Below are 27837 nucleotides of genomic sequence, written 5' to 3'. Positions count from 1 at the left end.
CTTACTTCATGGCCACCTCGTATTTGATTGCTCACACACTGACTAATGATCTACTGTCTCCTTCCCTCTCTTCTGTCTTAATTTCTATTCTTATTTCTATTCTTATCAGTAAAATGACATTAATCTCTCTCTCTCTCTCTCTCTGTTTGAATTTGTGCATCAAGGGTACACACACACACACACACACACACACACACACACACACACACACACACACACACACACACACACACACACACACACACACACACACACACACACACATACACGTCTATATTACTAACAGGGGACTATCGCTCTACACTGGCCAAGAGGGGACTAGTGTTTCTGGTCATTTTGAAGGAACAAAAATGACATACAAAATTTTCTTTTAAGCTCTTTTTTCATAATATAACTTCAAATATGCAATTTTTTATTTAAAAAAAAAACATGCCAAGTGGGGACCTGAAACTCTGAACGATCTCTATCTATACTAGTGGGGACTTGATAGCCTGCAATGGAGCTGTGTGTGTGTGAACAGTGAAGTGAACTGGCAGTGAAGTCTGCCTTCATTATGTAACTCTCTCTCTCTCTCTCTCTCTCTCTCTCTCTCTCTCTCTATATATATATATATATATATATATATAACCTATCAGTTATCAAAACATTTTAAATACGATTTGTTTTAGGAAAGACCATTTAAATCTACAACGGGGTAAAAAATACAGACGGCCCAACGGCAACAGTTCAAAAGCAGAGGCGAGAATATCCTTTTTCTTTTTTTTCTTATATTATTTTTATATTATTATATGATATATTATCTTATATTATTTATAAAATATTATTTTTCTTATTTAACGCTCTCTCTTCATAGATACTTTCTATGCTTGGTTATGCAGTCCCTAACAATTTACTTGTTACTACTTTTCTTAATAATTTCTTCTGTACCTCAGTAGCAGTTCCATACCAACAAATAATACAGAATATCATAACACTTTCAATGAAAGCACTATAAAACATCAGAAGCTTTATGTTGTGGACATTACAGCAAAGTTATTGCTTTAAGAAATTCATTCTCTGTTGTGGCCTATTAATTAAAACATAATTTCTACTCTAATAAAATCAGTAGACATGTCCTTATTTTTCTGTTTCCTTTGTTTCTAGGATGTTGATGTACAGAGATATTCAGTGTTTGAAATATTGCTCAATTTAAATGCAACCAAACATATGTCGTTCGTTACCATCCAACAGTGGACCTTTCTTTAAGATCTAATTCAAAACTTTTGAGTTGACTTGCTGCATCTGGTCATTTTGAAGAAACAAAAATTAAATCATTTTTTTCATAATATAACTTTAAAAATAAAATAAAATAAAAATAAAATAAAAAATAAACATGCCAAGATTGAATCTCAACTCTGAACGATCTCTACCTATACAACAGTGGACTCACAATAGCCTGCAATGGAACTGTGTGTGTGTGTGTGTGAATAGTTAAGTATGTCTTTATTTTGTAACTATAAGTTATATATATTTATATATAGGCCTTCATAGATACTTTCTATGCTTGGTTATGCAGTCCCTAACAATTTACTTGCCATTGTTATGTGCCATTGCACTCACACATACATGTCTATATTACTAACAGACCAATGTCGCTCTACACTGGCCAAGTGAGGACTCAATGAACGATGTCTATCTATACAAGAGAGGACTTGAACAGTGTGTGTGTGTGTGTGTGAACAGTGAAGTGAACTGGCAGTGAAGTCTGTCTTCATTATGTATATATAGTATATTATATAGTATATTATATATTATGCCTTTTATCAGTCATAATATTTGTTTATTTTATTTAACACTTATTTTCTCTCTTCATAGATACTTTCTATGTTTGGTTATGCAGTCCCTTTAGGGTTTATAGGATTAATCAAACAGAAATAGCTCTTTAAGGTAACGATTTCAGGTCACTATAGTGACCTATATTTAGTATAGTGTAAAGCATACTTTATACAGTGAATAATGATTTTATTAATCAAAATGAACTTCGCGTCCCCAGTTGGATGGTAAAGAACGATACGTGTTTGGCTGCTTTGTATATTTCTTGCCATCACAAACACACTGTAAAGATTTTGGAGGTCAATCTCAAAATGTTATGTCGAAAAACTAAAGTGCAATAAATAATACACGCTTTAGGGTCTGTTTACACGACATCATTTTCAACTGAAAACTGAAAACGTTTTGGCCGTTCATTTCAACGAAAATGCCATTTTGGGGGCCTGACAATGAAAGCTTTTGAAAACGAGTTTTTGTGAGCTCATCTAAAGTGAGGACTAGTTATGCCTTGTAAAGCATTTATAAAGGAGATTTAAAGGCTGTTAATATTTCTATGTTCTCTATCGTGTTGTGTTTGTTTCCTTTTTCTGTTTAGAAGATAACTGAGTCTTTAAATCTCCTTTATAAATTATTTACAAAGCATAACTAGTCCTCACTTTAGATGAGCTCGCAAAATAGTGAACTGACCACTACTAAATGCTTTATAACTGCCTGAATCTACTACATTTACTCACACTTTCTAAGTGATCTTATTAATCACTGTAAACACCTAAATAACTGATTTGTAAATAATGCTATACTTCATTTAGAAATGATAAATTGATTTAATAAAGTATGAAAATGCAATTATTAAACACATTATAGATATGCTTCTAACTCAATAATACAGCGTTTAAAGGTGTATTTATAAACTGCTTACTAATGTCTGCTTTATGAATTATGATTTATCTGTTTACCAATGCTTAACTAATGATTAATAGGATGCAGTTTTTATAAAGGGTTACCATATATATTATATTATATTTCTCAAAATATAACTTCAAATTTGCATTTTTTTTTATTAAAAAAAAAGCATGCCAAGAGGGGATCTGCAACTAAATGTTATAATTATAATGTAATTATTATTATATTAAGATATTAATAATGCGACTGATAGTATTGGCTGCCTATTAATTAAAACATAATTTCTACTCTTAAAAAAAATCAATAGACATGTCCTTATTTTTCTGTTTCCTTTGTTTCTAGGATGTTGATGTACAGAGAAAGTCAGTGTTTGAAATATTGCTCAATTTAAATGCAACCAAACATATGTCGTTCGTTACCATCCAACAGTGGACCTTTCTTTAAGATCTAATTCAAAACTTTTGAGTTGACTTGCTGCATCTGGTCATTTTGAAGAAACAAAAATTAAATCATTTTTTTCATAATATAACTTTAAAAAAATCTAAATAAAAAAAAATAAAAAAATTAAACATGCCAAGATTGAATCTCAACTCTGAACGATCTCTACCTATACAACAGTGGACTCACAATAGCCTGCAATGGAACTGTGTGTGTGTGTGTGTGTGTGTGTGAACAGTTAAGTATGTCTTTATTTTGTAACTATAAGTTATATATATTTATATATAGGCCTTCATAGATACTTTCTATGCTTGGTTATGCAGTCCCTAACAATTTACTTGCCATTGTTATGTGCCATTGCACTCATACATACATGTCTATATTACTAACAGACCAATGTCGCTCTACACTGGCCAAGTGAGGACTCAATGAACGATGTCTATCTATACAAGAGAGGACTTGAACAGTGTGTGTGTGTGTGTGTGAACAGTGAAGTGAACTGGCAGTGAAGTCTGTCTTCATTATGTATATATAGTATATTATATAGTATATTATATATTATGCCTTTTATCACTCATTTTGAAAACGATGCCTTTACCATCTGCATGTAAACAACATAAACGTGAATTTGTGAAATTGTTACGTCATTCCAACCCGGTCACACTAAATGCGTCTCTATAGCACACATTGTGTTTATTGTGCAATTTATACGTGCATATGATAGGCATGGGTGGGTTTAGGGTAGGTTTAGTAGTGGTGTGTAATATGTAATATGTATTATATGTTTGGTTAGGATTAGTTTTGTAGGATGTGTGTGTATTACACTCAATAAAGTGCGTATTATATGCATGTAAAAAAATATATTTTCGCGTAAAAATTGCACGATAAACACAATGCGTGCCATAGAGATGCATTTTCATGACATCAGGCAGGTCATGCACAAGTATATAACATGGTCACATGCGTACTTATCATCACGTGTTCACATGTTCATGAGTATTTGAGTTTTTTTTTTTTTTTTTTTTTTTTTTTGACAAAGTAAGAAAGGTTTGGGGTGTGCTTTTAGATGGGCCTTTAAAATTTGACAAACAAATATCTTCAGTAACTGGATCTAGTTTCTATCAACTCCGTCTTTTGTCTAAAATTAAACACTTCCTAACTGACAAAACACTAGAGATGGCTGTTCATGCTTTTATTACCTCCCATTTAGACTACAGCAACTCATTGTATTGCGGTATTTCCAAGTCACAAATCGCTCGCCTTCAACTGGTCCAAAATGCTGCAGCAAGATTTATTCACAAAAGTAGTAAATATAATCACATGATGATGATGATACATTTTATTTATATTGCGCTTTTCTGCTTTACATATAGCCTCACATTCAAGCTGGGGGCAAGCTGGGGCCAGTTGTACTGTTAGAGGGGCCAGTTTAGACCTTATTGTTGTCATATCATTTTCTGCACTGCACTATAGGCATTAACAGGCAAAATACCATGATTACCAATCATTCAACAATGTATTTGCATTGCCATTATATTTTTTAAATTTGCATTACATATTCAGAATCAGTCACATTAACTGCATTCTACGATTTTTGTGTTTTTTTTGCAAAAAGATCAGCAAATTCATCTAGATTTAAGGCCTTTGCCCTCCTTGACTCAATACTTAGAACACCTAAATTGCTTAATCTGTCATCTGACATTGTGGACCTGAGATAGGTTTTCACCAGCTTTAGTGCATACAATATAATATACAATTAAATTATGCTTATTTTAAATGTATTGTGCAGGCTAGGTGTAAAAAATATAGGAAAAACCATGATAATATGAAACGCTTCAAAACAGAGCGCACAAAGCGCGTATGCGCATCGCGGGTGCAGAATGATGTGCTCAAAGCAACATGGAGTCACAGTGTTCAGCGCTGCACAAGTGCGCATTTAAAAGTTCACGGCACAAAGCGAAGAAATTTCGAGCGCACAAATCCTAGTGTAGCCTATATCTGTCCAACAGTTTATTGATCATTTGTTTCTTCACATAGTGAAGTTTTAAATTCCAGTTATTGTGCGTTTGATGCCGATTCATAGTCCTTGTGGTGTGAACAGGCACACGGTAGCGAGTCGTTTTAAAACAGCAACAAACATAAAATACAAATACACAAAATAAAGTCATTTTATGCAAATCCACAGCCTTTTATCTACAGATCAAGCATTATAATGTGTATATATCATATTGGAGAGAGTTTTACCGTGCATATATATAACATAATATAAATTAACATTACAAAAGTTAATGATAGTACATTTCAAATACCTAAAAATTGACAATTAAGTGATTTTGTTCGAGTCAAAAATATTACTTAACATTAATGAACCAACGGTACACATTTTTTACTTTAGCAATCTTATGGGTTGTGGTCTCTCAGACATTGGCAGTAATAAAAATACAATAAAAACATAGTTTCCCTTTGGACTTAAATTACATATCTTTGTGGTATACGGTAGAAATATTGCACATTTCAGTCTAGCTTAGGTTTTTAAAATAAATAACACAGTCTTGGAAATAATATGTAAGCATGTGCAAATAAGCCTGTATAGTAAATCAAGTTCTGTTGGTCTTTGTGTTTAAGTGAGAAATTAATTCATTTAAATTGAAAGATCTCAATGTTTATAAGATCTTTCAATTATGTTTAACAGTTTTGAGCGTATAAAAGAGTGTATAAAAATGGGCTCTGAGTTTTGGCAGTGGTTGTGTCTAAGTGAAATATGTAGTTTGGAAGATGTAGTCACTGAATGCATTAATACAACATTGAATGACACAGACATTTGCAACACTTCTACAGTAATACCGTAGTAAAATATTTTCAGAATCTAAAAAATTAAATACTATCAAAACAATTAGATGTAGCTGAACACATACAGGTATTAATCTTTCAGTTTCATCACCATCTATAAAAAGGGGAAACTTGGGGGAAATGTGTACTGTACTGTAAACAATGACCATGTGACATAAAATGCTGTGAATTCTGAACAACAGAAAACAGCAGAAATATGTTAGAATTCTACCCGTTATTTGTGTGTTTTTTTATTTAACGTGTGTTTTTGGGGGGTAAAACCTTTTCTAGTGTTCTGGAAGAATGAGTTGATCTGAGAATGAAGTTTCAGTGCATTTTGAATGTGAAATGAACTGCTGTCAAGCTGTAAGTTGGTTTGGAGAAGATATCATGGTCTTTTAACCTGATATCATTTAAGACATCATTTAAGACTGTGGTATAAATGATTGAATGATTTAACCATAACTCATTACTATCCTTGATATTCTAAAATAGGTATTTTTCATGTGTATGTAGACTAGGGTGTGTGATATTGAGTTGTTGCACTTCCCCCCCACACGCAATTTACATATCAATGCAGGAAGGCCTTAAAGGCCAGTGTTTTTCTTAGGTGAGAAAACTGGCCAACAACCCCCAGAGTAGTGTTACCAATATCTGTGCAACTTCTCAAATACACTAGAATAAACTAGAGAAAACGCTGGGATTTACCCTGCCAAATTTATTTTGTAAAGTTTTCTTTTGTAAAAATGTATTTAAAAAATAAATAAAACAAGAATTACACTATCTACTGTTCACTGCAGTTAATGTTACATTATCCACGTTTACAATACTGTACAAAAATATGAAACTGAGATTAACACTTGTATAGGTGTTTAGTTAAATATAATTTTTTTGTTTTTGTTTTTTTTAGATTCAGAATTTAAATATTAGGTTTTGAACATCAGTTTTGATTAGAGAATGTAAACATCTGCAAATTGGCCTGTATAGAACATAAATGTCTGTTGGTGTTTGTGTTAAGTGAGAACTACATTTTTTTTTTTTTGCCAAAGCAATAATAAATGATCCACGGTTTGGCTCACATAAGCTCCGTTCACACAGAGATTCCGGAAAATACACCTTGCACAATTCTGAAATCAGTATTATATATTATAATATAATATTTAAATATAAAATCTTGTTTACTTGTTTAGCACTATGTTTACAATGAAACTAAATTAATGATTATTCCAAACACAAATAAAATGTAAGTTTCCCAATTCTAAAGTCACTTTTTCAAAACTCTCTTCACACAGTGATCACACCTTCCGTCTATGTGAGCTAAACTGTGGATCACTGCTTTGAAAGATGTCATTGAATGCATTTTGTTCCATTTACATTAATTATTCTTAAACACAAACACCAACAGAACTTTATGTTCTATACAGGCTAATTTGCACGTTTACATACTCTTTTTAAAACTGTTAATAATAATAGTACTGTTAAACTGTTAAAAATTAATTTCAGTAATATCACATTGAAATAGATATTCTGATTCTAAAATATAATAATATCAAAATAATTAGATGTAAGTGTTAGTCTTTCATTTTCATCACCATCTATACAAAAGGGGAAACTTAGGAATATTTTAGTACAGTAATGTTAAAAAGTTAGTTTGTTAGTATACTTTACTTTATTGTCCTTTTTCAGGAAATTTGTCTTGGACTCAAAGCTGCATTAGTACACAACATATACATACACATACAAACCAAAAAGAGTTTAAAACTACATATATGTATAACTACATCTTGCTATTTAACATATTAATAGATACTCTAACGGTTACTCTTACTCAGTGGGACTCTATACCGTCTCCATGATGGCAGAAGCTGATACATTGGAAATAAAACATGGCTTGAATCACTCACTATTGTCTGTGCATTTTTTAAAAAATCCACCATTCGTAAATTGATTGAAGTGATGAGTACTCTCTTACACCCATAACTTACATTGCAGTTTTCACAAGACATGCAAGCTGTGATTTTAATTGGACCGAAAGATTGCCATATGAAGTTTGCATCCTATAATTTAAAAGACTACCTAAAACGGCATAATGAAATAATTGCATAATTCTCTGATTTACACCGAACAGCCTAAGTCTTCTTAAAAAAATACAATCGTTGCCGGAATTTTGAACAAAGATAATCAATGTGGGCTTTCCAAGTAAATGAACGATCAATGACCACACCTAGATACTTATAGGTATCCACCTGCTCAATATTATCATAGATGATAACTGGGCTGTAATCAAAAAGGATTATGTAACATCAACTGCAGTGAATTATAAACAGTAGATAGTGTCATTCTTGTTTTATGAAAGCATTTTACAAAAGAAAACATTGTGTAATGCTCCTGTTGTTTGTGTTTTTTTGTTTTATGTGTGACAAAGTGTATCACTAAGTGTATGGGTGAAACCTTTTCTAATGTTCTGGAAGAATGAGTTGATCTGAGACATGAAGTTTCAGTGCATTTTGATTGTGAAATGAACTGCTGTCAAGCTGTAAGTTGGTTAGGAGAACTGAGTGAAGAGTTTTGAAAATGTACCTAAATATTGAGAAATGTGTCATAGCGATTGTAAAAACCTGTAATTTAATTTAATTTGGCAGGGTAAATCCCAGCGTTTTCTCTAGTTTATTCTAGTGTATTTGAGAAGTTGCACAGATATTGGTAACACTACTCTGGGGGTTGTTGGCCAGTTTTCTCACCTAAGAAAAACACTGGCCTTTAAGGCCTTCCTGCATTGATATGTAAATTGCGTGTGGGGGGGAAGTGCAACAACTCAATATACACAGCCTAGTCTACATACACATGAAAAATACCTATTTTAGAATATCAAGGATAGTAATGAGTTATGGTTAAATCATTCAATCATTTATACCACAGTCTTAAATGATGTCTTAAATGATATCAGGTTAAAAGACCATGATATCTTCTCCAAACCAACTTACAGCTTGACAGCAGTTCATTTCACATTCAAAATGCACTGAAACTTCATTCTCAGATCAACTCATTCTTCCAGAACACTAGAAAAGGTTTTACCCCCCAAAAACACACGTTAAATAAAAAAACACACAAATAACGGGTAGAATTCTAACATATTTCTGCTGTTTTCTGTTGTTCAGAATTCACAGCATTTTATGTCACATGGTCATTGTTTACAGTACAGTACACATTTCCCCCAAGTTTCCCCTTTTTATAGATGGTGATGAAACTGAAAGATTAATACCTGTATGTGTTCAGCTACATCTAATTGTTTTGATAGTATTTAATTTTTTAGATTCTGAAAATATTTTACTACGGTATTACTGTAGAAGTGTTGCAAATGTCTGTGTCATTCAATGTTGTATTAATGCATTCAGTGACTACATCTTCCAAACTACATATTTCACTTAGACACAACCACTGCCAAAACTCAGAGCCCATTTTTATACACTCTTTTATACGCTCAAAACTGTTAAACATAATTGAAAGATCTTATAAACATTGAGATCTTTCAATTTAAATGAATTAATTTCTCACTTAAACACAAAGACCAACAGAACTTGATTTACTATACAGGCTTATTTGCACATGCTTACATATTATTTCCAAGACTGTGTTATTTATTTTAAAAACCTAAGCTAGACTGAAATGTGCAATATTTCTACCGTATACCACAAAGATATGTAATTTAAGTCCAAAGGGAAACTATGTTTTTATTGTATTTTTATTACTGCCAATGTCTGAGAGACCACAACCCATAAGATTGCTAAAGTAAAAAATGTGTACCGTTGGTTCATTAATGTTAAGTAATATTTTTGACTCGAACAAAATCACTTAATTGTCAATTTTTAGGTATTTGAAATGTACTATCATTAACTTTTGTAATGTTAATTTATATTATGTTATATATATGCACGGTAAAACTCTCTCCAATATGATATATACACATTATAATGCTTGATCTGTAGATAAAAGGCTGTGGATTTGCATAAAATGACTTTATTTTGTGTATTTGTATTTTATGTTTGTTGCTGTTTTAAAACGACTCGCTACCGTGTGCCTGTTCACACCACAAGGACTATGAATCGGCATCAAACGCACAATAACTGGAATTTAAAACTTCACTATGTGAAGAAACAAATGATCAATAAACTGTTGGACAGATATAGGCTACACTAGGATTTGTGCGCTCGAAATTTCTTCGCTTTGTGCCGTGAACTTTTAAATGCGCACTTGTGCAGCGCTGAACACTGTGACTCCATGTTGCTTTGAGCACATCATTCTGCACCCGCGATGCGCATACGCGCTTTGTGCGCTCTGTTTTGAAGCGTTTCATATTATCATGGTTTTTCCTATATTTTTTACACCTAGCCTGCACAATACATTTAAAATAAGCATAATTTAATTGTATATTATATTGTATGCACTAAAGCTGGTGAAAACCTATCTCAGGTCCACAATGTCAGATGACAGATTAAGCAATTTAGGTGTTCTAAGTATTGAGTCAAGGAGGGCAAAGGCCTTAAATCTAGATGAATTTGCTGATCTTTTTGCAAAAAAAACACAAAAATCGTAGAATGCAGTTAATGTGACTGATTCTGAATATGTAATGCAAATTTAAAAAATATAATGGCAATGCAAATACATTGTTGAATGATTGGTAATCATGGTATTTTGCCTGTTAATGCCTATAGTGCAGTGCAGAAAATGATATGACAACAATAAGGTCTAAACTGGCCCCTCTAACAGTACAACTGGCCCCAGCTTGCCCCCAGCTTGAATGTGAGGCTATATGTAAAGCAGAAAAGCGCAATATAAATAAAATGTATCATCATCATCATGTGATTATATTTACTACTTTTGTGAATAAATCTTGCTGCAGCATTTTGGACCAGTTGAAGGCGAGCGATTTGTGACTTGGAAATACCGCAATACAATGAGTTGCTGTAGTCTAAATGGGAGGTAATAAAAGCATGAACAGCCATCTCTAGTGTTTTGTCAGTTAGGAAGTGTTTAATTTTAGACAAAAGACGGAGTTGATAGAAACTAGATCCAGTTACTGAAGATATTTGTTTGTCAAATTTTAAAGGCCCATCTAAAAGCACACCCCAAACCTTTCTTACTTTGTCAAAAAAAAAAAAAAAAAAAAAAAAAAAACTCAAATACTCATGAACATGTGAACACGTGATGATAAGTACGCATGTGACCATGTTATATACTTGTGCATGACCTGCCTGATGTCATGAAAATGCATCTCTATGGCACGCATTGTGTTTATCGTGCAATTTTTACGCGAAAATATATTTTTTTACATGCATATAATACGCACTTTATTGAGTGTAATACACACACATCCTACAAAACTAATCCTAACCAAACATATAATACATATTACATATTACACACCACTACTAAACCTACCCTAAACCCACCCATGCCTATCATATGCACGTATAAATTGCACAATAAACACAATGTGTGCTATAGAGACGCATTTAGTGTGACCGGGTTGGAATGACGTAACAATTTCACAAATTCACGTTTATGTTGTTTACATGCAGATGGTAAAGGCATCGTTTTCAAAATGAGTGATAAAAGGCATAATATATAATATACTATATAATATACTATATATACATAATGAAGACAGACTTCACTGCCAGTTCACTTCACTGTTCACACACACACACACACACTGTTCAAGTCCTCTCTTGTATAGATAGACATCGTTCATTGAGTCCTCACTTGGCCAGTGTAGAGCGACATTGGTCTGTTAGTAATATAGACATGTATGTGTGAGTGCAATGGCACATAACAATGGCAAGTAAATTGTTAGGGACTGCATAACCAAGCATAGAAAGTATCTATGAAGGCCTATATATAAATATATATAACTTATAGTTACAAAATAAAGACATACTTAACTGTTCACACACACACACACACACACACACACACACAGTTCCATTGCAGGCTATTGTGAGTCCACTGTTGTATAGGTAGAGATCGTTCAGAGTTGAGATTCAATCTTGGCATGTTTAATTTTTTTAATTTTTTTTATTTAGATTTTTTTAAAGTTATATTATGAAAAAAATGATTTAATTTTTGTTTCTTCAAAATGACCAGATGCAGCAAGTCAACTCAAAAGTTTTGAATTAGATCTTAAAGAAAGGTCCACTGTTGGATGGTAACGAACGACATATGTTTGGTTGCATTTAAATTGAGCAATATTTCAAACACTGACTTTCTCTGTACATCAACATCCTAGAAACAAAGGAAACAGAAAAATAAGGACATGTCTATTGATTTTTTTTAAGAGTAGAAATTATGTTTTAATTAATAGGCAGCCAATACTATCAGTCGCATTATTAATATCTTAATATAATAATAATTACATTATAATTATAACATTTAGTTGCAGATCCCCTCTTGGCATGCTTTTTTTTTAATAAAAAAAAATGCAAATTTGAAGTTATATTTTGAGAAATATAATATAATATATATGGTAACCCTTTATAAAAACTGCATCCTATTAATCATTAGTTAAGCATTGGTAAACAGATAAATCATAATTCATAAAGCAGACATTAGTAAGCAGTTTATAAATACACCTTTAAACGCTGTATTATTGAGTTAGAAGCATATCTATAATGTGTTTAATAATTGCATTTTCATACTTTATTAAATCAATTTATCATTTCTAAATGAAGTATAGCATTATTTACAAATCAGTTATTTAGGTGTTTACAGTGATTAATAAGATCACTTAGAAAGTGTGAGTAAATGTAGTAGATTCAGGCAGTTATAAAGCATTTAGTAGTGGTCAGTTCACTATTTTGCGAGCTCATCTAAAGTGAGGACTAGTTATGCTTTGTAAATAATTTATAAAGGAGATTTAAAGACTCAGTTATCTTCTAAACAGAAAAAGGAAACAAACACAACACGATAGAGAACATAGAAATATTAACAGCCTTTAAATCTCCTTTATAAATGCTTTACAAGGCATAACTAGTCCTCACTTTAGATGAGCTCACAAAAACTCGTTTTCAAAAGCTTTCATTGTCAGGCCCCCAAAATGGCATTTTCGTTGAAATGAACGGCCAAAACGTTTTCAGTTTTCAGTTGAAAATGATGTCGTGTAAACAGACCCTAAAGCGTGTATTATTTATTGCACTTTAGTTTTTCGACATAACATTTTGAGATTGACCTCCAAAATCTTTACAGTGTGTTTGTGATGGCAAGAAATATACAAAGCAGCCAAACACGTATCGTTCTTTACCATCCAACTGGGGACGCGAAGTTCATTTTGATTAATAAAATCATTATTCACTGTATAAAGTATGCTTTACACTATACTAAATATAGGTCACTATAGTGACCTGAAATCGTTACCTTAAAGAGCTATTTCTGTTTGATTAATCCTATAAACCCTAAAGGGACTGCATAACCAAACATAGAAAGTATCTATGAAGAGAGAAAATAAGTGTTAAATAAAATAAACAAATATTATGACTGATAAAAGGCATAATATATAATATACTATATAATATACTATATATACATAATGAAGACAGACTTCACTGCCAGTTCACTTCACTGTTCACACACACACACACACTGTTCAAGTCCTCTGTTGTATAGATAGACATCGTTCATTGAGTCCTCACTTGGCCAGTGTAGAGCGACATTGGTCTGTTAGTAATATAGACATGTATGTGTGAGTGCAATGGCACATAACAATGGCAAGTAAATTGTTAGGGACTGCATAACCAAGCATAGAAAGTATCTATGAAGGCCTATATATAAATATATATAACTTATAGTTACAAAATAAAGACATACTTAACTATTCACACACACACACACACAGTTCCATTGCAGGCTATTGTGAGTCCACTGTTGTATAGGTAGAGATCGTTCAGAGTTGAGATTCAATCTTGGCATGTTTATTTTTTATTTTATTTTTATTTTATTTTTTTTTTAAAGTTATATTATGAAAAAAATGATTTAATTTTTGTTTCTTCAAAATGACCAGATGCAGCAAGTCAACTCAAAAGTTTTGAATTAGATCTTAAAGAAAGGTCCACTGTTGGATGGTAACGAACGACATATGTTTGGTTGCATTTAAATTGAGCAATATTTCAAACACTGACTTTCTCTGTACATCAACATCCTAGAAACAAAGGAAACAGAAAAATAAGGACATGTCTATTGATTTTTTTTTTTTTTTTTGTAGAAATGATGTTTTAATTAATAGGCAGCCAATACTATCTGTCGCATTATTAATACCTTTATAATATAATAATAATTACATTATAATTATAACATTGAGTTGTAGATCCCCTCTTGGCATGTTTTTTTATTTATTTTTTTTATTAAAAAAATGCATATTTGAAGTTATATTCTGAAAAATATTATATAATATATATATGGTAACCCTTTATAATAACTGCATTTAATTAATCATTAGTTAAGCATTAGTAAACAGTTAAATCATAATTCATAAAGCAGACATTAATAAGCCGTTTATAAATACAGCTTTAAATGCTGTATTATTGATTTATAAGGATATCTATAATGTGTTTAATAATTGTATTTTCATACTTTATTAATTATCAATTTATCATTTCTAAATTAAGTATAGCATTATTTACAAAGCAGTTATTTAGGAGTTGTCAGTGATTAATAAGATCACTTAGAAAGTGTGAGTAAATGTAGTAGATTCAGGGAGTTATAAAGCATTTAGTAGTGGTCAGTTCACTATTTTGTGAGCAAAAGTGAGGACTAGTTATGCCTAGTAAAGCATTTATAAAGGAGATTTAAAGACTCAGTTATCTTCTAAACAGAAAAAGGAAACAAACACAACACAACACAATGATAGAGAACATAGAAATATTAACAGCCTTTAAATCTCCTACATAACTAGCATAACTAGTCCTCACTTTAGATGAGCTCACAAAAAATTGTGAACTGACCTCTACTAAATGCTTTATAACTACCTGAACTACAGTAGAAATACATGTTAATAAAGCATTTATTAACACACTAAGTAACTATTACTATATGTCTGAATAATAAGTGTATGATGTATGAATGTACATTGAATTAGTTTAATCATTTACTCACACTTTCTAAGGGATCTTATGAACCACTGACAACTCCTAAATAACTGCTTTGTAAATGATGCTATACTTCATTTAGAAATGATAAATTGATCATTAATAAAGTATGAAAATACAATTATTAAACACATTATAGATATGCTTTTAAAACAGGAATAAAGCATTTATAACTGCATTTATATACTGCTTATTAGTGTATATTAATGCTTTATAAATGAATTAACTCTTTACTAATGCTTAACTAATGATTAATAGCGTGCAGTTATTATAAAGTGTTACTGAAGCAGTTAAACAGCAGCTCTACAGTCTCAGAGCCTCTCAAGGACAGCAGCCATTCAGACAATAGAGAAGTGTGAACGACGTGTGTTAATGGGCCACTGCAATTCCTGCTCCAGCCTACAGGAGCGCTGCTGAGTATGGACTTAAACACACACACACATGTAAGTCCCCACTTGGTCAAAAATGTACAAAATTAACCAGAGCGTGTTTTGGCTGATTTTAACATGTTTTAAAGCATGACCAACAGGGGACTTGAAAAATGTCCCCACTTGGCTCGACGGTCCCCTGTTAGTGAGTGTGTAACGACACCAAGGTCCCCAGTTAGATAGATAGACGAGTACACACACACACACACACACACACACACACACACACACACACCCCTCCCATTCTCAATTCATGTTTTAGACCATTTTTGAGTCCAATGTTCCAAGTTATAAAATGTGTTACTCCTTTGTTATGTCTAACTACTCAAAGGTAGACATACACACACACTCACACACACGCCCCTTTACACGCCCACTTGCTTGCTCAAACACACACACACACACACACACACACACACACACACACACACACACACACACACACACACACACACGCACACACACACACACACACATACACACACACACACACACACACACACACACACACACACACACACACACACACACCTACACACCTACACACCTTACTCTACAGAGCCAGTCTCTCTCTCTCCCTCTCTCCCTCTCTCTCTCTTTCTCTCTCTCTCTCTATCTATCTGTCTATCTGTCTCTGTGTTGGTTTTTGAGTCCAGGGTTGAAGTAAAGTTACAATCACCTCGTTAAATTGTGATGAAATGTGTTATTCCTTTTGAAAAGATATTTCATTCCTTTACTTTTCACTTTACACCACTACAGTTGCAGCTTGAAGTCGTGCTGGTATTAAAAAATATTGTGAAAGTATTAAAAAGGTATTAAAAGGTATTAAATTCAACTTAAGAATTTCTTTATATTCCCTGTAATTTAAATAATTTGGTAACGCTTTAGATTACAGCCCGGAAAGTACTGCGTAATTAAAGCGATTTTACAGTGTAACTTTCTGTAATTATAGTGTACCTTTAAAGTACTTACATGTAAGTATAAGGGAACAACATGTAAAGTTTGGGGAATAAAGGGGTAACAACCAGGAGAAATATCTTTGTTTTTAATACTGTAAGTATTGTAGATCTAATGGGTACTTATTCTACTATTATGATACAACAATCACATTTGGGACCAATTTATAAAGGTTTCCAAGTCAGTATTATAAGATTGTCTGTATGTATTTGTTATTGTACTTACCCTGTAACTACATTGAACAAGAGGGTAACAAGCACCACTTTAATTTACGGCCTGCAATGTCACACTTACCCTGTAACTACTTGGAACAAGAGTATATTTCCCAGTATTTAAAAAAAAAATGCTATAGTTTTAGCTTTACTTGCCTTAAAGCATGTAAGCTCAAACTTAAACATCTGCACTTTTGCTATCAAAAAAAAAAACTGTATAAATGCATAGATATGTACCCTGTAATTTTTAAAAAGCCTATACAGTTTGTATTGGTACACAATTTTTACAAAAAGGTGCACAGTGTCTGTTCTCGCTAAATTGGTCCCAAATGTAAGATTGTTGTATCATAATAGTAGAATAAGTACCCCTTAGTTCTATAATACTTACAGTTAAAATATAATTTTTTTAATTCTCCTGGTTGTTACCCCTTTATTCCCCAAATTTTGCATATTGTTCCCTTATACTTACATGGAAGTACTTCATAGGTACACTATAATTACCGAAAGTTACGCTGTAAATTCATCTTAATTATGTAGTACTTTCCGGGCTGTAATCTAAAGCGTTACCAAATAATTATATATACAGTGCTATGCATAAGTTTAGACACCCATGCTAAAGTTGACTAAAAAGAGGAATAAAAAATCATCTTTTGGAAATTGAACTTAATGCCTTAATTTAAAAAAAAAAGGGAAAAATCCAACCTTTAAAGGGATAGTTCACTTTGAAATACATTTTTGGTATGTTTTAGCTTACCTCAAGGGCATCCAAGATGTAGGTGTCTTTTTTTCCGCAGTAGTTTCAATTTTGATATTTTTAGGTCAAACCGTTCTTGTCTGTCAGTCATATAAGGCAGGTCTATGGTCACTGTCTCAAAGAGCATGCACAGAGTCCAAATTAAAACAATTCCCCGTCGTCCAAATTAAACAATTCCCCATCGTAAGTACACATTGATGGCCTAAGACACGAAACGAGCGGTTTGTGTGAGAAAACGAACAGTATTTATATCGTTTTTACCACTTAGACACAGCCATGTCCAAGTGATCTGATCTGACGTGTACGCAGACTGGTGCATAGATATATACACACTAGATGTCGCCTTGTCTACGGCAGTTCATTGGAACGAATGTCTTTAAGGCGACATCTAGTGTATATATCTATGCACCAGTCTGCGTACACGTCAGATCAGATCACTTGGACATGGCTGTGTATAAGTGGTAAAAACGATATAAATACTGTTCGTTTGCTCACACAAACCGCTCGTTTCGTGTCTTAGGCCATCAATGTGTACTTACGATGGGGAATTGTTTAATTTGGACGACGGGGAATTGTTTTAATTTGGACTCTGTGCATGCTCTTTGAGACAGTGACCATAGACCTGCCTTATATGACTGACAGACAAGAACGGTTTGACCTAAAAATATCAAAATTGAAACTACTGCGGAAAAAAAGACACCTACATCTTGGATGCCCTTGAGGTAAGCTAAAACATACCAAAAATTAATTTCAAAGTGAACTATCCCTTTAAGGACACCAATTTTCTTTGTGAATGAATAATGTATCGTAAATAAATAAATGTTCTTCCTTAAAATACAGGGTGCATAAGTCTGGACACCCCTATGTTAAATTCCCATAGAGGCAGGCAGTTTTTTATTTTTAAAGGCCAGTTACTTCATGGATCCACGATACTATGCATCCGGATAAAGTTCCCTTGGCCTTTGGAATTAAAATAGCCCCACATCATCGCATAGCCTTCACCATACCTAGAGATTGGCATGGTTTTATTTCAGTTAGCCTAATAGTTGGTTTGATTTGCATTGAGAGATGATCTTATGGAAAGTACTCCATGCCAATCTCTAGGTATGGTGAAGGCTATGTGATGATGTGGAGCTATTTTAATTCCAAAGGCCAAGGGAACTTTATCAGGATGCATAGTATCCTGGAACCATGAAGTAACTGGCCTTTAAAAATAAAAATCTGCCTGCCTCTATGGGAATTTAACATAGGGGTGTCCAGACTTATGCACCCTGTATTTTAAGGAAGAACATTTATTTATTTACGATACATTATTCATTCACAAAGACAATTGGTGTCCTTAAAGGTTAGATTTTTCCCATTTTTTTAAATTAAGGCATTATGTTAAATTTCCAAAAGATGATTTTTTATTCCTCTTTTTAGTCAACTTTAGCATGCGTGTCTAAACTTATGCATAGCACTGTCATACAAGTCTGGTGTATCATATGATACAAAACAAACATGCAAACATTTTTACATGGTATTTTATATTTTCTCTTAAGGTTTGATAAACTGTCTCCACACACAAAAAAAAAGAAAAGCTTTACAGATATAGGTTCATGTTTATGATGGGGAATAACTATAGAGTAATGTAGATAAATGCTTTTTTCAGATGAGAGCTAAACATGAGAAAATATATTAAAAGACTTACAGGGCTCTTCTGGAGGTTTTGATGACTGCCGATAATCTAATGAGACACTCGTCTGATTTCTTGAATTTCTGAAGCTCAAACTCCTCCAGCTCTTCCTCTGATGTCAACAACACAAAGACTAAAGCAGACCACTGGGCAGGTGAAAGGTCACCAGATGAGGGACTTCCTTTGCTAAGGTAGGTCTGAATGTCTTTCACCAGAGTTTGGTCGTTCAGTTCATTCAGACAGTAGAACAGATTGATGGATCTCTCTGCAGGAAGATTATCTTCTAGTTTCTGCTTGATGTACTGAACTATTTCCTTGTTGCTCTGGTCATTGCCGTCTTGCTGTGTCATCAGACCTCGTAAGAGTCGTCGATTGGACTGGAGTGACAGACCGAGGAGGAAGCGAAGGAAAAGGTCCAGGTGTCCATTGTCACTCTCGAGCGCCTTGTCCACTGCAGTCTTGAGAAAATCAATCATGGTTTTGTTTCTGTTTTCCTGTTCTGTAGACTCATGATCAAACACACTTGTCTTGTTGATGTCTAGAAACAGATGTGCATAAAGGGCTGCAATAAACTCTTGAATGCTCAAGTGAACAAAGCAGTACATGGTACCAAAAACGATCCCTGTTTCCTCCTTAAAGATCTGGGTACACATGCCTGAGTAAACTGATGCCTTATAGACATCAATACCACAGGCTTCCAGGTCTGTGTGGTAGAAGATCAGGTTGCTGCTTTCCAGCTGATGAAATGCCAGTTTCCCCAGTGAAAGGATGGTGTCTTTATCCCAGGAAACATCTGGTGTGTATTCTCCATCATACTTTCGGCGGCTCTGCTGGATCTGAAAGCGGAGAAAGTGTGTGTACATTTGTGTCAGAGTCTTGGGAGTGTCTTCTGTGTTTGATTCCTGCAGTGTTTTAGAGATCTCATCAGCCTGAGTGTTTTTCACATCATTATTTCTTTTCTCCTCCAGAATGTTCTGGAGAACAGTGGCTGAAATCCAGCAGAAGACTGGGATGTGGCACATGATAAAGAGACTCTTTGATTTTTTAACATGATTTATGATTGTGTTGGCTTGAATATCATCCGTGAATCTTTTTTTGAAGTACTCTTGCTTTTGTGCATCACTGAATCCTCGTATCTCTGTCAGCCGGTCGATACAGTCAGGAGGAATCTTACTGGCAGCTGCTGGTCTGGTAGTGATCCAGATGAGAGCAGAAGGAAGCAGATTTCCCTTCATGAGGTTCGTTAGGAGAACATCCAGAGAGGCTGGTGACGATACATCACGCCACGTCTCATTACAATCAAACTTCAGAGGAAGGCGACATTCATCCAGTCCATCAAGGATGAACAGGACTTTAAATTGATTCATTCTTTTAAGGTCAATTTCTTTTGTTTCTGGGAAAAATTGAGTTATAAGGTCCACCAAACTTATTTTTTCTTTCTCCTTTAAGTTCATCTCTCTGAATGGAAGAGGAAATATGAAGTTGATATCTTGATTTTCTTTTCCTTCAGCCCAGTCCAGAACAAACTTTTGCACAGACACTGATTTCCCGATGCCAGCGACTCCTTTTGTCAGTACAGTTCGGATCTCCTCGTCTTGTTCAGGTGCTTCAAACAAATTTTTGCAATCAACCTGTATCTCTTGTGCTTCATGACGTCTGGAAGCAACTTCAATCTGTCTCACCTCATGTTCAGTATTGACCTGTTCACTGCCACCCTGAGTGATATAGAGATCTGTGTAGATGTTATTCAGAAGTGTGGAGTCACCTTGCTTTGCAATTCCTTCAAACACACATTGATACTTCTTCTTTAGGCCACATTTCAGCTGATGAATGAAGAACAGCTCATCTAACCACAGGAACAGACAATAGATAGTTTTAGTCTACATTTTCTCTCCTACATTTATAAGAGAGAATCTGACAGATGATCATGAGTCTCTTACCTTCTAGAGTATCAGCAGCTTCATCTTGCTTCATCTCTCTCAGGTAATGTAGTGTGAGATCAAGAGCTGCTGATTTGATACTGGATCTGTTCTCAATAAAGTCCTTCACAAAGTGTTGTGTGTTCTCATTTTGTAATATTTTCTTAAACTTCTCCAGCTCATTCTTCAGAAATGTGATTATTTTGCTCTCAAGTTCCTACAAACAAAAGTAAGAGAAAAGACAGATTAACAGAATTTAAGCCAAATTGTACATCTACATTTGGTCAACACTATTTATTCAATAATTATAATACATGTGCATAAAATTTACAGGGACCAGATGCCCCACTGATGAGTCCTGCTGACTTCAACATTCACATGAGTCTCTGTACATGAACATGGTAAAGTGAAAATCAAACACCTTGGAAATGAAAGGTATGTACAATGTTTTTAGGAATGGCACAAAGGTCTCTGTCTTTGGATCATTGTTTTCAATAGTGTGATTTTTTGTCATTTGTTGTGTATCTTTGGATTATGTTGTGTTGTAAATAAATCCAAACAATCAAAAAGCCATTATTTTTTAAATCTCCTAATTCTTATGCAAGGTTGCTCAGAATGACAGGGCCTGACAGCTCCTAATAGGGCGATTAGGGGAGGGTCTTTGTCTTTCTCAGGTGTGAAAACCATACATATTCAGGATGTGTTTACGTCTCCCCGCATAAAGCTTTCTCACACAAAACACGTCGTACAAATTTTAAATCAATTGTCTTATCTGAATGAGCAGTCAGGATGATTTTCACATAGTTTTGAAGCAAATATTCTATATAGGCTACGTGATACAATTTTCAAAAGTCTTGTGAAGAAATAATCAGTATGGGTTTTATGACCTTATTTCAGTGACAATTGTTTTGTTTTTGTTTTTTTTCACAAACCACGCATAAATGTCATTGTCTCAAAACTACAAACTTTCACATACATGCTGCTGATATATTATTGTAGCAGAGTTTGTGCTAAATACAGTGTAATCAGACTTTATGTTTAATGTTTATAATAATGAATAATGAATAATGTTTATGCATGGTTATTGAAAAAACAAAAAACTAAAGTTTCTGAAATAAGGCCACAAAACACATACTAAATATGTGTCAATAAGACTTTTGACTAATGGATGTCGTTGCCTAGAGTTTTTTCTTCAAAATGATGTGAAAATCATCCTACCTAATCATTCACATAACACAATACATTGATTTAAATCTTGTAAAACACTTTTTGTTTGTAAAGGCAATATGCGCAAGGGGCGTCAACGATTCAACACCATCATGCATATTTAGTGATTCACACCTGAGGAGACAATGGGGCCCGCATACTTAATGAGCCATTCATTCAGGTGTGTCACCTATAGCCACAAGAAAGAATGCAAGAGCAATATATATATATATATATATATATATATATATATATATATATATATATATATATATATATATATATATATATATTCTACCAAATTGGTTCACAGTTGGAAGCATGTCAAATTTTATTTTATTTTTTTCACAAATTGTGCTTGCAAATTGTATAATATCCAAGGAAAACATGTCTAGTAATTGTGCAGTTAATTCTCATACTGTATTTTCAGTTTTGGAATATGTATCCTCTCCCCAAATTTGTCAATAATAAAACACAATAAAAATTATTTAAAGAAAAGGCTTATATTTACCTTTTAAAATTTGTTTACATCTACCTTGTAAATATACATTTTTTTATTAAAAAGGTTACAATTACAACAACAATTGAAGTGTAATCTTTCTTTGTAAAAACTAAAGTATACATTTTATCATACATATTTCAAAGTTAAGGATTCATTACTTCGAATATAGCCTACATTGACAAAACATACTATATTTAACATATTAGCAAAAATTGGCAAACAAAAGCTTATTTGAGGTGGCAGATATTTTACAGTAAAAATGTGTAATCTATCCAAAACTAATCAACGAAATGTTGTCTTTCATATGTCTGTAACATCGGTCTTTCGTTTTTATTATAAGGAATATAAATGTTAATTTGCAGTTTAATACGTTGCTTATACAAATACATTTTATTTCAACATATTTCAGTCGATTTTTACTCAGTATAGCAAAATAGTTTGCTAAAAGCAGATCATTCATTCACACACAGAAACGCAATTCAAATTTAAACCGTCTTTTTGCGAGTTGTGGTAAACAGCGCGCATCTCTGCCGTTCATTCACACACAGAAACGCGATTTACTTGAGAATGAAAAAAAACGTACTACAGTATTCCATCCGTTGCTCCTCGAAATACCAGCACTTCTGAGGTACATTTTCCATTATTATTATTCCTCACAGCGCTGCGAGACAGTGTAAACAAGTACAATGATCTGAATAAACTTGATGTGTTTTCTCGAGCTGATATGTGGGCGTTCACAGTTTGTATGGGATCGTCTCAGTCATTTGCATTTGAATAGCGCGCGCTCTCTGTGGGCGGGGCAGATTAAAACGTAATGAGCTGAGATGAGAACGACTGACATCTCTCTCTTTTCATAAAGATTACATAAACAGAGAATTACTTCATTTAAAAGAAGAGAATTCAAGCTTCATGCCTGTGTGTCTGTATGCCTGTTTGACTGAGTATTCGCTGAGTTATGGTTAATTTTCGGACGCGTTTCAGAATGGACTTCACTGACAGAGAGAAGGCAGAACTCGCTTCATGTTTATTTTTCTGTATTTGGCGAAAAGCACAACACTTTGTTTTTATTGTGAGTATACACAAAAATAATACACATTTAACAGAATCGATTGATGTATGAAACTTGTTTGTAATATCAAAGTCAACTGAGCAAAATGAATCTCTTTTGAACTGATAAAAAAAAAAAGCGAGCTGGTATCGCCGGCGATACCGCCGACCCCAGGGGGTTAAACTGCAAATTAACATTTATATGCTAATATATCATGAAAACGATAGGCCTATGTTACAGACGAAATAAGAATGTTTAGACAAGATTTTGTTGATTAGTTTTGGATAGATTATAAAGTTTTTACTGTAAAAAAGACTACTGTCACATCAAATAAACTTTTGTTCGCCAATTTCTGCTCATATGGTAAATATATAGTATGTGATGTTTTGTCAAAAATAAAGTAGGAATATTGAATTATCAACTAAGATGTTATTATAGTGTTTGTTCCAATATTCAAACTAATTAATCCTGAACTTTGAAATACGTATGATAAAATGTATACTTTTTAAAAAGAAAGATTACACTTGAAATATTGTTCAAATTGAAATTGTTGTTGATTTCTATGTGAAAACTGTTTAATAAAATAGCAAAACATATATTTACAAGGAAGATGTAAGCAAAATTTAAATAAGTCAATATAAACCTTCTCATTAAATTATTTATTATTGTTTTTTATTAGTGACACATTTGGGGAGAGAATATATTCCAAAACTTTCTGAAAATACAGTATTAGAATGAACTAACTAGAAATGTTTATCTTGGATATTATACAATTTGCATGCATTCAAAATAAGTCCTCACATTTTTTACTTGATACTCTCAGTGACACACCTGAATGAAAGGCTCATTATGCGGGTCATTGTCTCTCTCAGGTGTGAACCACATAATTATTCATGATCGTTCACGCCCACACGCATATTGCCTTTCCAAACAAAACGTTTCTTACAAAGTTTAAATCAATGTATTGTTTTATGTGAATGATTAGGCAGGATGATTTACAACAACATCCATTAGTCAAGAGTCATGTGGACACATATTTAGTATGTGTTTTGTGGCCTTATTTCAGAAACTTCAATTTGTCGTTTTTTCAATAACCATGCATAAAAATTATTCTCTAAAAAATACAATCATGTACATACATGTTGCTCACATATTATGGTAGCTCTGTTTATGCTAAATAGAGTGTAATGACACCAGTGCCATTAATATGTTTATAAGCAACTGAAAAAAGCACAAATGTCAGGGCATGTCAAAACATCTCAAGGACCCCAAAAACACCTTAGACCCCAGAGGGTTAAAAGGAAAAATAAGTGATCGAGAAAAATGTTATTACATTTCTTTGTTCAATAACATACTTGTTTGTTAGAAATATTAAACATTTATAAAAATGTGTTTTCCTACCTGGAAGATCCCAAGAAGATTGTCTTTGAAATTCTCGTGCTTCCTATGAGTCTGAACGTATGAGTCTAATGTCTCATAATGAAGCCTGTAATCAAATTAGTAAAATAAAATACTGATATTTTACAGAAAAAGAAATAAGCATTAGCTGTGAATACTCTGACAAATATTTAATCTAAACATGTTTCATGATTGGTATTCACTAATACAACTTTTCAACAGTCAACGTGTGACAAAAAATTTGTAACACAAAATACCTTTTATTAGATGATGGTGTTTTCTCACTGAAGTATGGGGGATCATCTTTAGACCAGTCACTCTTCAGAGACACAGAGCTGGACACATGTGAGCCTGATCTTACACTGATGACACAAAGAACAGAGAGAAAACACTTTACTACAGGAGATACTTAGTCTCATTTGAAAAGGTTTAATGTTGCAAATAGTAATCAAATGCAGTATAGCTGTGTATTTGTTCATTTATGACCATGGTTGGATGGATGGATATATACATGTTTAGTTACATGATCTATTTTCCATAGTGAATTTATGCCTCCTTGTGGCTGCCTGTGTAATTGTGTTTCATAAATCCCCTTACATAGTCAAGTTCAATCACATACACCACTGTGGAGAAATAATACAACCCTATAATGTAATGTAAATGTCACAGGCCGGGGTGACCACCACCAAAACACCCCTAACGGGCATACCACCTCGAGGAGCAGACCAACGGACACCAACAGGCAGGACAACAGAAGTGGAGATAAAATGTGTCTTTTTATTAAATTAAGAACAAGTATTGCTTAACCCTCTGAGGTCGAGAAACGCGCCGACGCGTTTTGCTGGATTTTTTTCACATAGCAGCAACATAAACTTAAATTACTCCGTCATTTATGGTTATACAGAAAAAAGAAATATAAAAAAATAATCTGTGATATTTCTACTTTTGTATGTGTCCACTTACAATCAAATCAAAACATTGTGCTTTTGTAAAATAAAGAAAATAAACAGGGTGTGCGTTCTGCCTCTCCGTCGCGGTGAACTTTTTTTTCTTGAGCACGTCTATAAACTGAAACAAAACTCAGCGAATACTTCTCACACATTTATGAGCCATATACCTTTATACACATTTAAGTGTGTACTTTTAAATGATCGGATTCAAACTGCAAACAAATATTCTCTGTTTAAGTAATTTGTATAAAACCAACAGGATGTCCAGTCTCTCAAACGCTTGCTAACAGGGCCGGCGCTCCGCACACGCACATCACGCACTGCGCGTAGGGCACCAAGTGCTTGGGGGGGCACCAAAAAATCTGGGTCGTGAAAAATCATCACAATAGGGTACTAGTATAAATAACAAATAAAATATGTCTAAAGCATGTTAATATTGGGTTTAAGTGGTCGTTCAATGAGGCCTATTATATGTTGATCCGACGAAAATTATGTGTGTATTTAAGTGGTCCAGTGGTAGAATTTTTGCCAAGCGTGTCAGAGGTTCTGAGTTCTAATCCGCACTCATATAGTTTTTTTTTAGTTTTTTTTCTCATCAAAACCGATTATGTTTTTTAGTGGTTGTATATCAGGCAGGGACACTTTTTGTGCTTTTTGTTTTCTAATTGTACCGGAGCGAATAGAGAATCTCTCCACAACGGATTGAAACGCGCGTCTGAGTGAAGGCTGTGCGCGAGCCAGAAACAAACATAGTATCCGCGCCACTGATCGCTCGGCAACGAGCACTTTGATCAGTTGATTTAAAAAAACAACACATTTCAGCGCTAGATCGACTCTTATTTAAAAAACGAATGAAATGAATGCTCTGCTGGTTAACTGGAGATGTTTTGTTTGTTTGTATTGGTACATTCGTGCCGCGAGATGTTTCAAAAGTGGTGGGGACATGTCCTACCCGCAAATTACGCCTATGCGTATGCATGTCCAGGGGCGTCGCTATAGTAGTGCAAAAGATCCGGGGCTTTAGCCCTGCATGGCTAAAATCTTTTTCTTTTCTTTTTTTAACTTTGAAACTGCAATTAGAAGAAAAAAACCCCCCACAATCTCAGTGTTTGTATATTTTCATATTCACAGAGTTGTCAAATTATGTACAGAATTATTATATTGTGCCTGACCTTTGCACTTTTAACTTTCTGTGTTTACATTGTTCAGTTCCAAATCTGTGTTTTTAGTAATTGTGATGGTATTTGGTATTTATAATTTTAACCTTTATATTATTTATTTCTTTTCATGTTTGGTGCCATTGTTAATGTAAAATTATTTATTTGCAGCAGTTATTTTGGAAGTAAAGAGAACCTAACTAAGAAATTCTGAATGGTTGTTATTCCCTTGGTGGGTGGGTGGGGGGGGGGGGGGGCACCACCAAGCATTTGTGCTTAGGGCACCCAAATGGCTAGCGCCGGCCCTGCTTGCTAATTACTTTTTAATTCGACACGCCCACTCGCGCAAAAGTGATTCACATGCAAATCTCCACATGGAACGCGAACGCCCTCGTTACCTCAAACACAAAGCACCAAAACACTTCACAAGTCTCTGCTTTTCGTCGAGTTTGGAAGACACGTCTGAGCTTACATTGGATTTACACCCAGAAGAAGAAGAACGCGATTTGAAGACA

At 33.8% G+C, this 27837-nt stretch overlaps 1 protein-coding gene across 1 annotated transcript in view; it reads right to left on the bottom strand.

Annotated features, from left to right (window-relative positions):
- LOC309501909 (NACHT, LRR and PYD domains-containing protein 3-like) overlaps positions 1 to 27837 on the bottom strand; it is a gene marked incomplete at its 3' end in the record, with an annotated part of 371524 nt that overhangs the window by 309630 nt on the left and 34057 nt on the right. The window contains exons 3-6 of the mRNA XM_082174165.1: positions 25473 to 25577; positions 25219 to 25303; positions 21083 to 21278; positions 19158 to 20988 (exon numbers count right to left, since the gene is read on the bottom strand). Coding sequence (XP_082030291.1) covers positions 19158 to 20988; positions 21083 to 21278; positions 25219 to 25303; positions 25473 to 25577 — 2217 coding nt within the window. The remainder of the gene's footprint in view (positions 1 to 19157; positions 20989 to 21082; positions 21279 to 25218; positions 25304 to 25472; positions 25578 to 27837) is intronic.

The sequence above is a fragment of the Leuciscus leuciscus genome, assembly GCF_965113295.1.
Source record: "Leuciscus leuciscus genome assembly, chromosome: 6".
In the NCBI taxonomy this organism is placed as follows: domain Eukaryota; kingdom Metazoa; phylum Chordata; class Actinopteri; order Cypriniformes; family Leuciscidae; genus Leuciscus; species Leuciscus leuciscus.
This window is presented reverse-complemented; position numbering and strand designations above follow the sequence as displayed.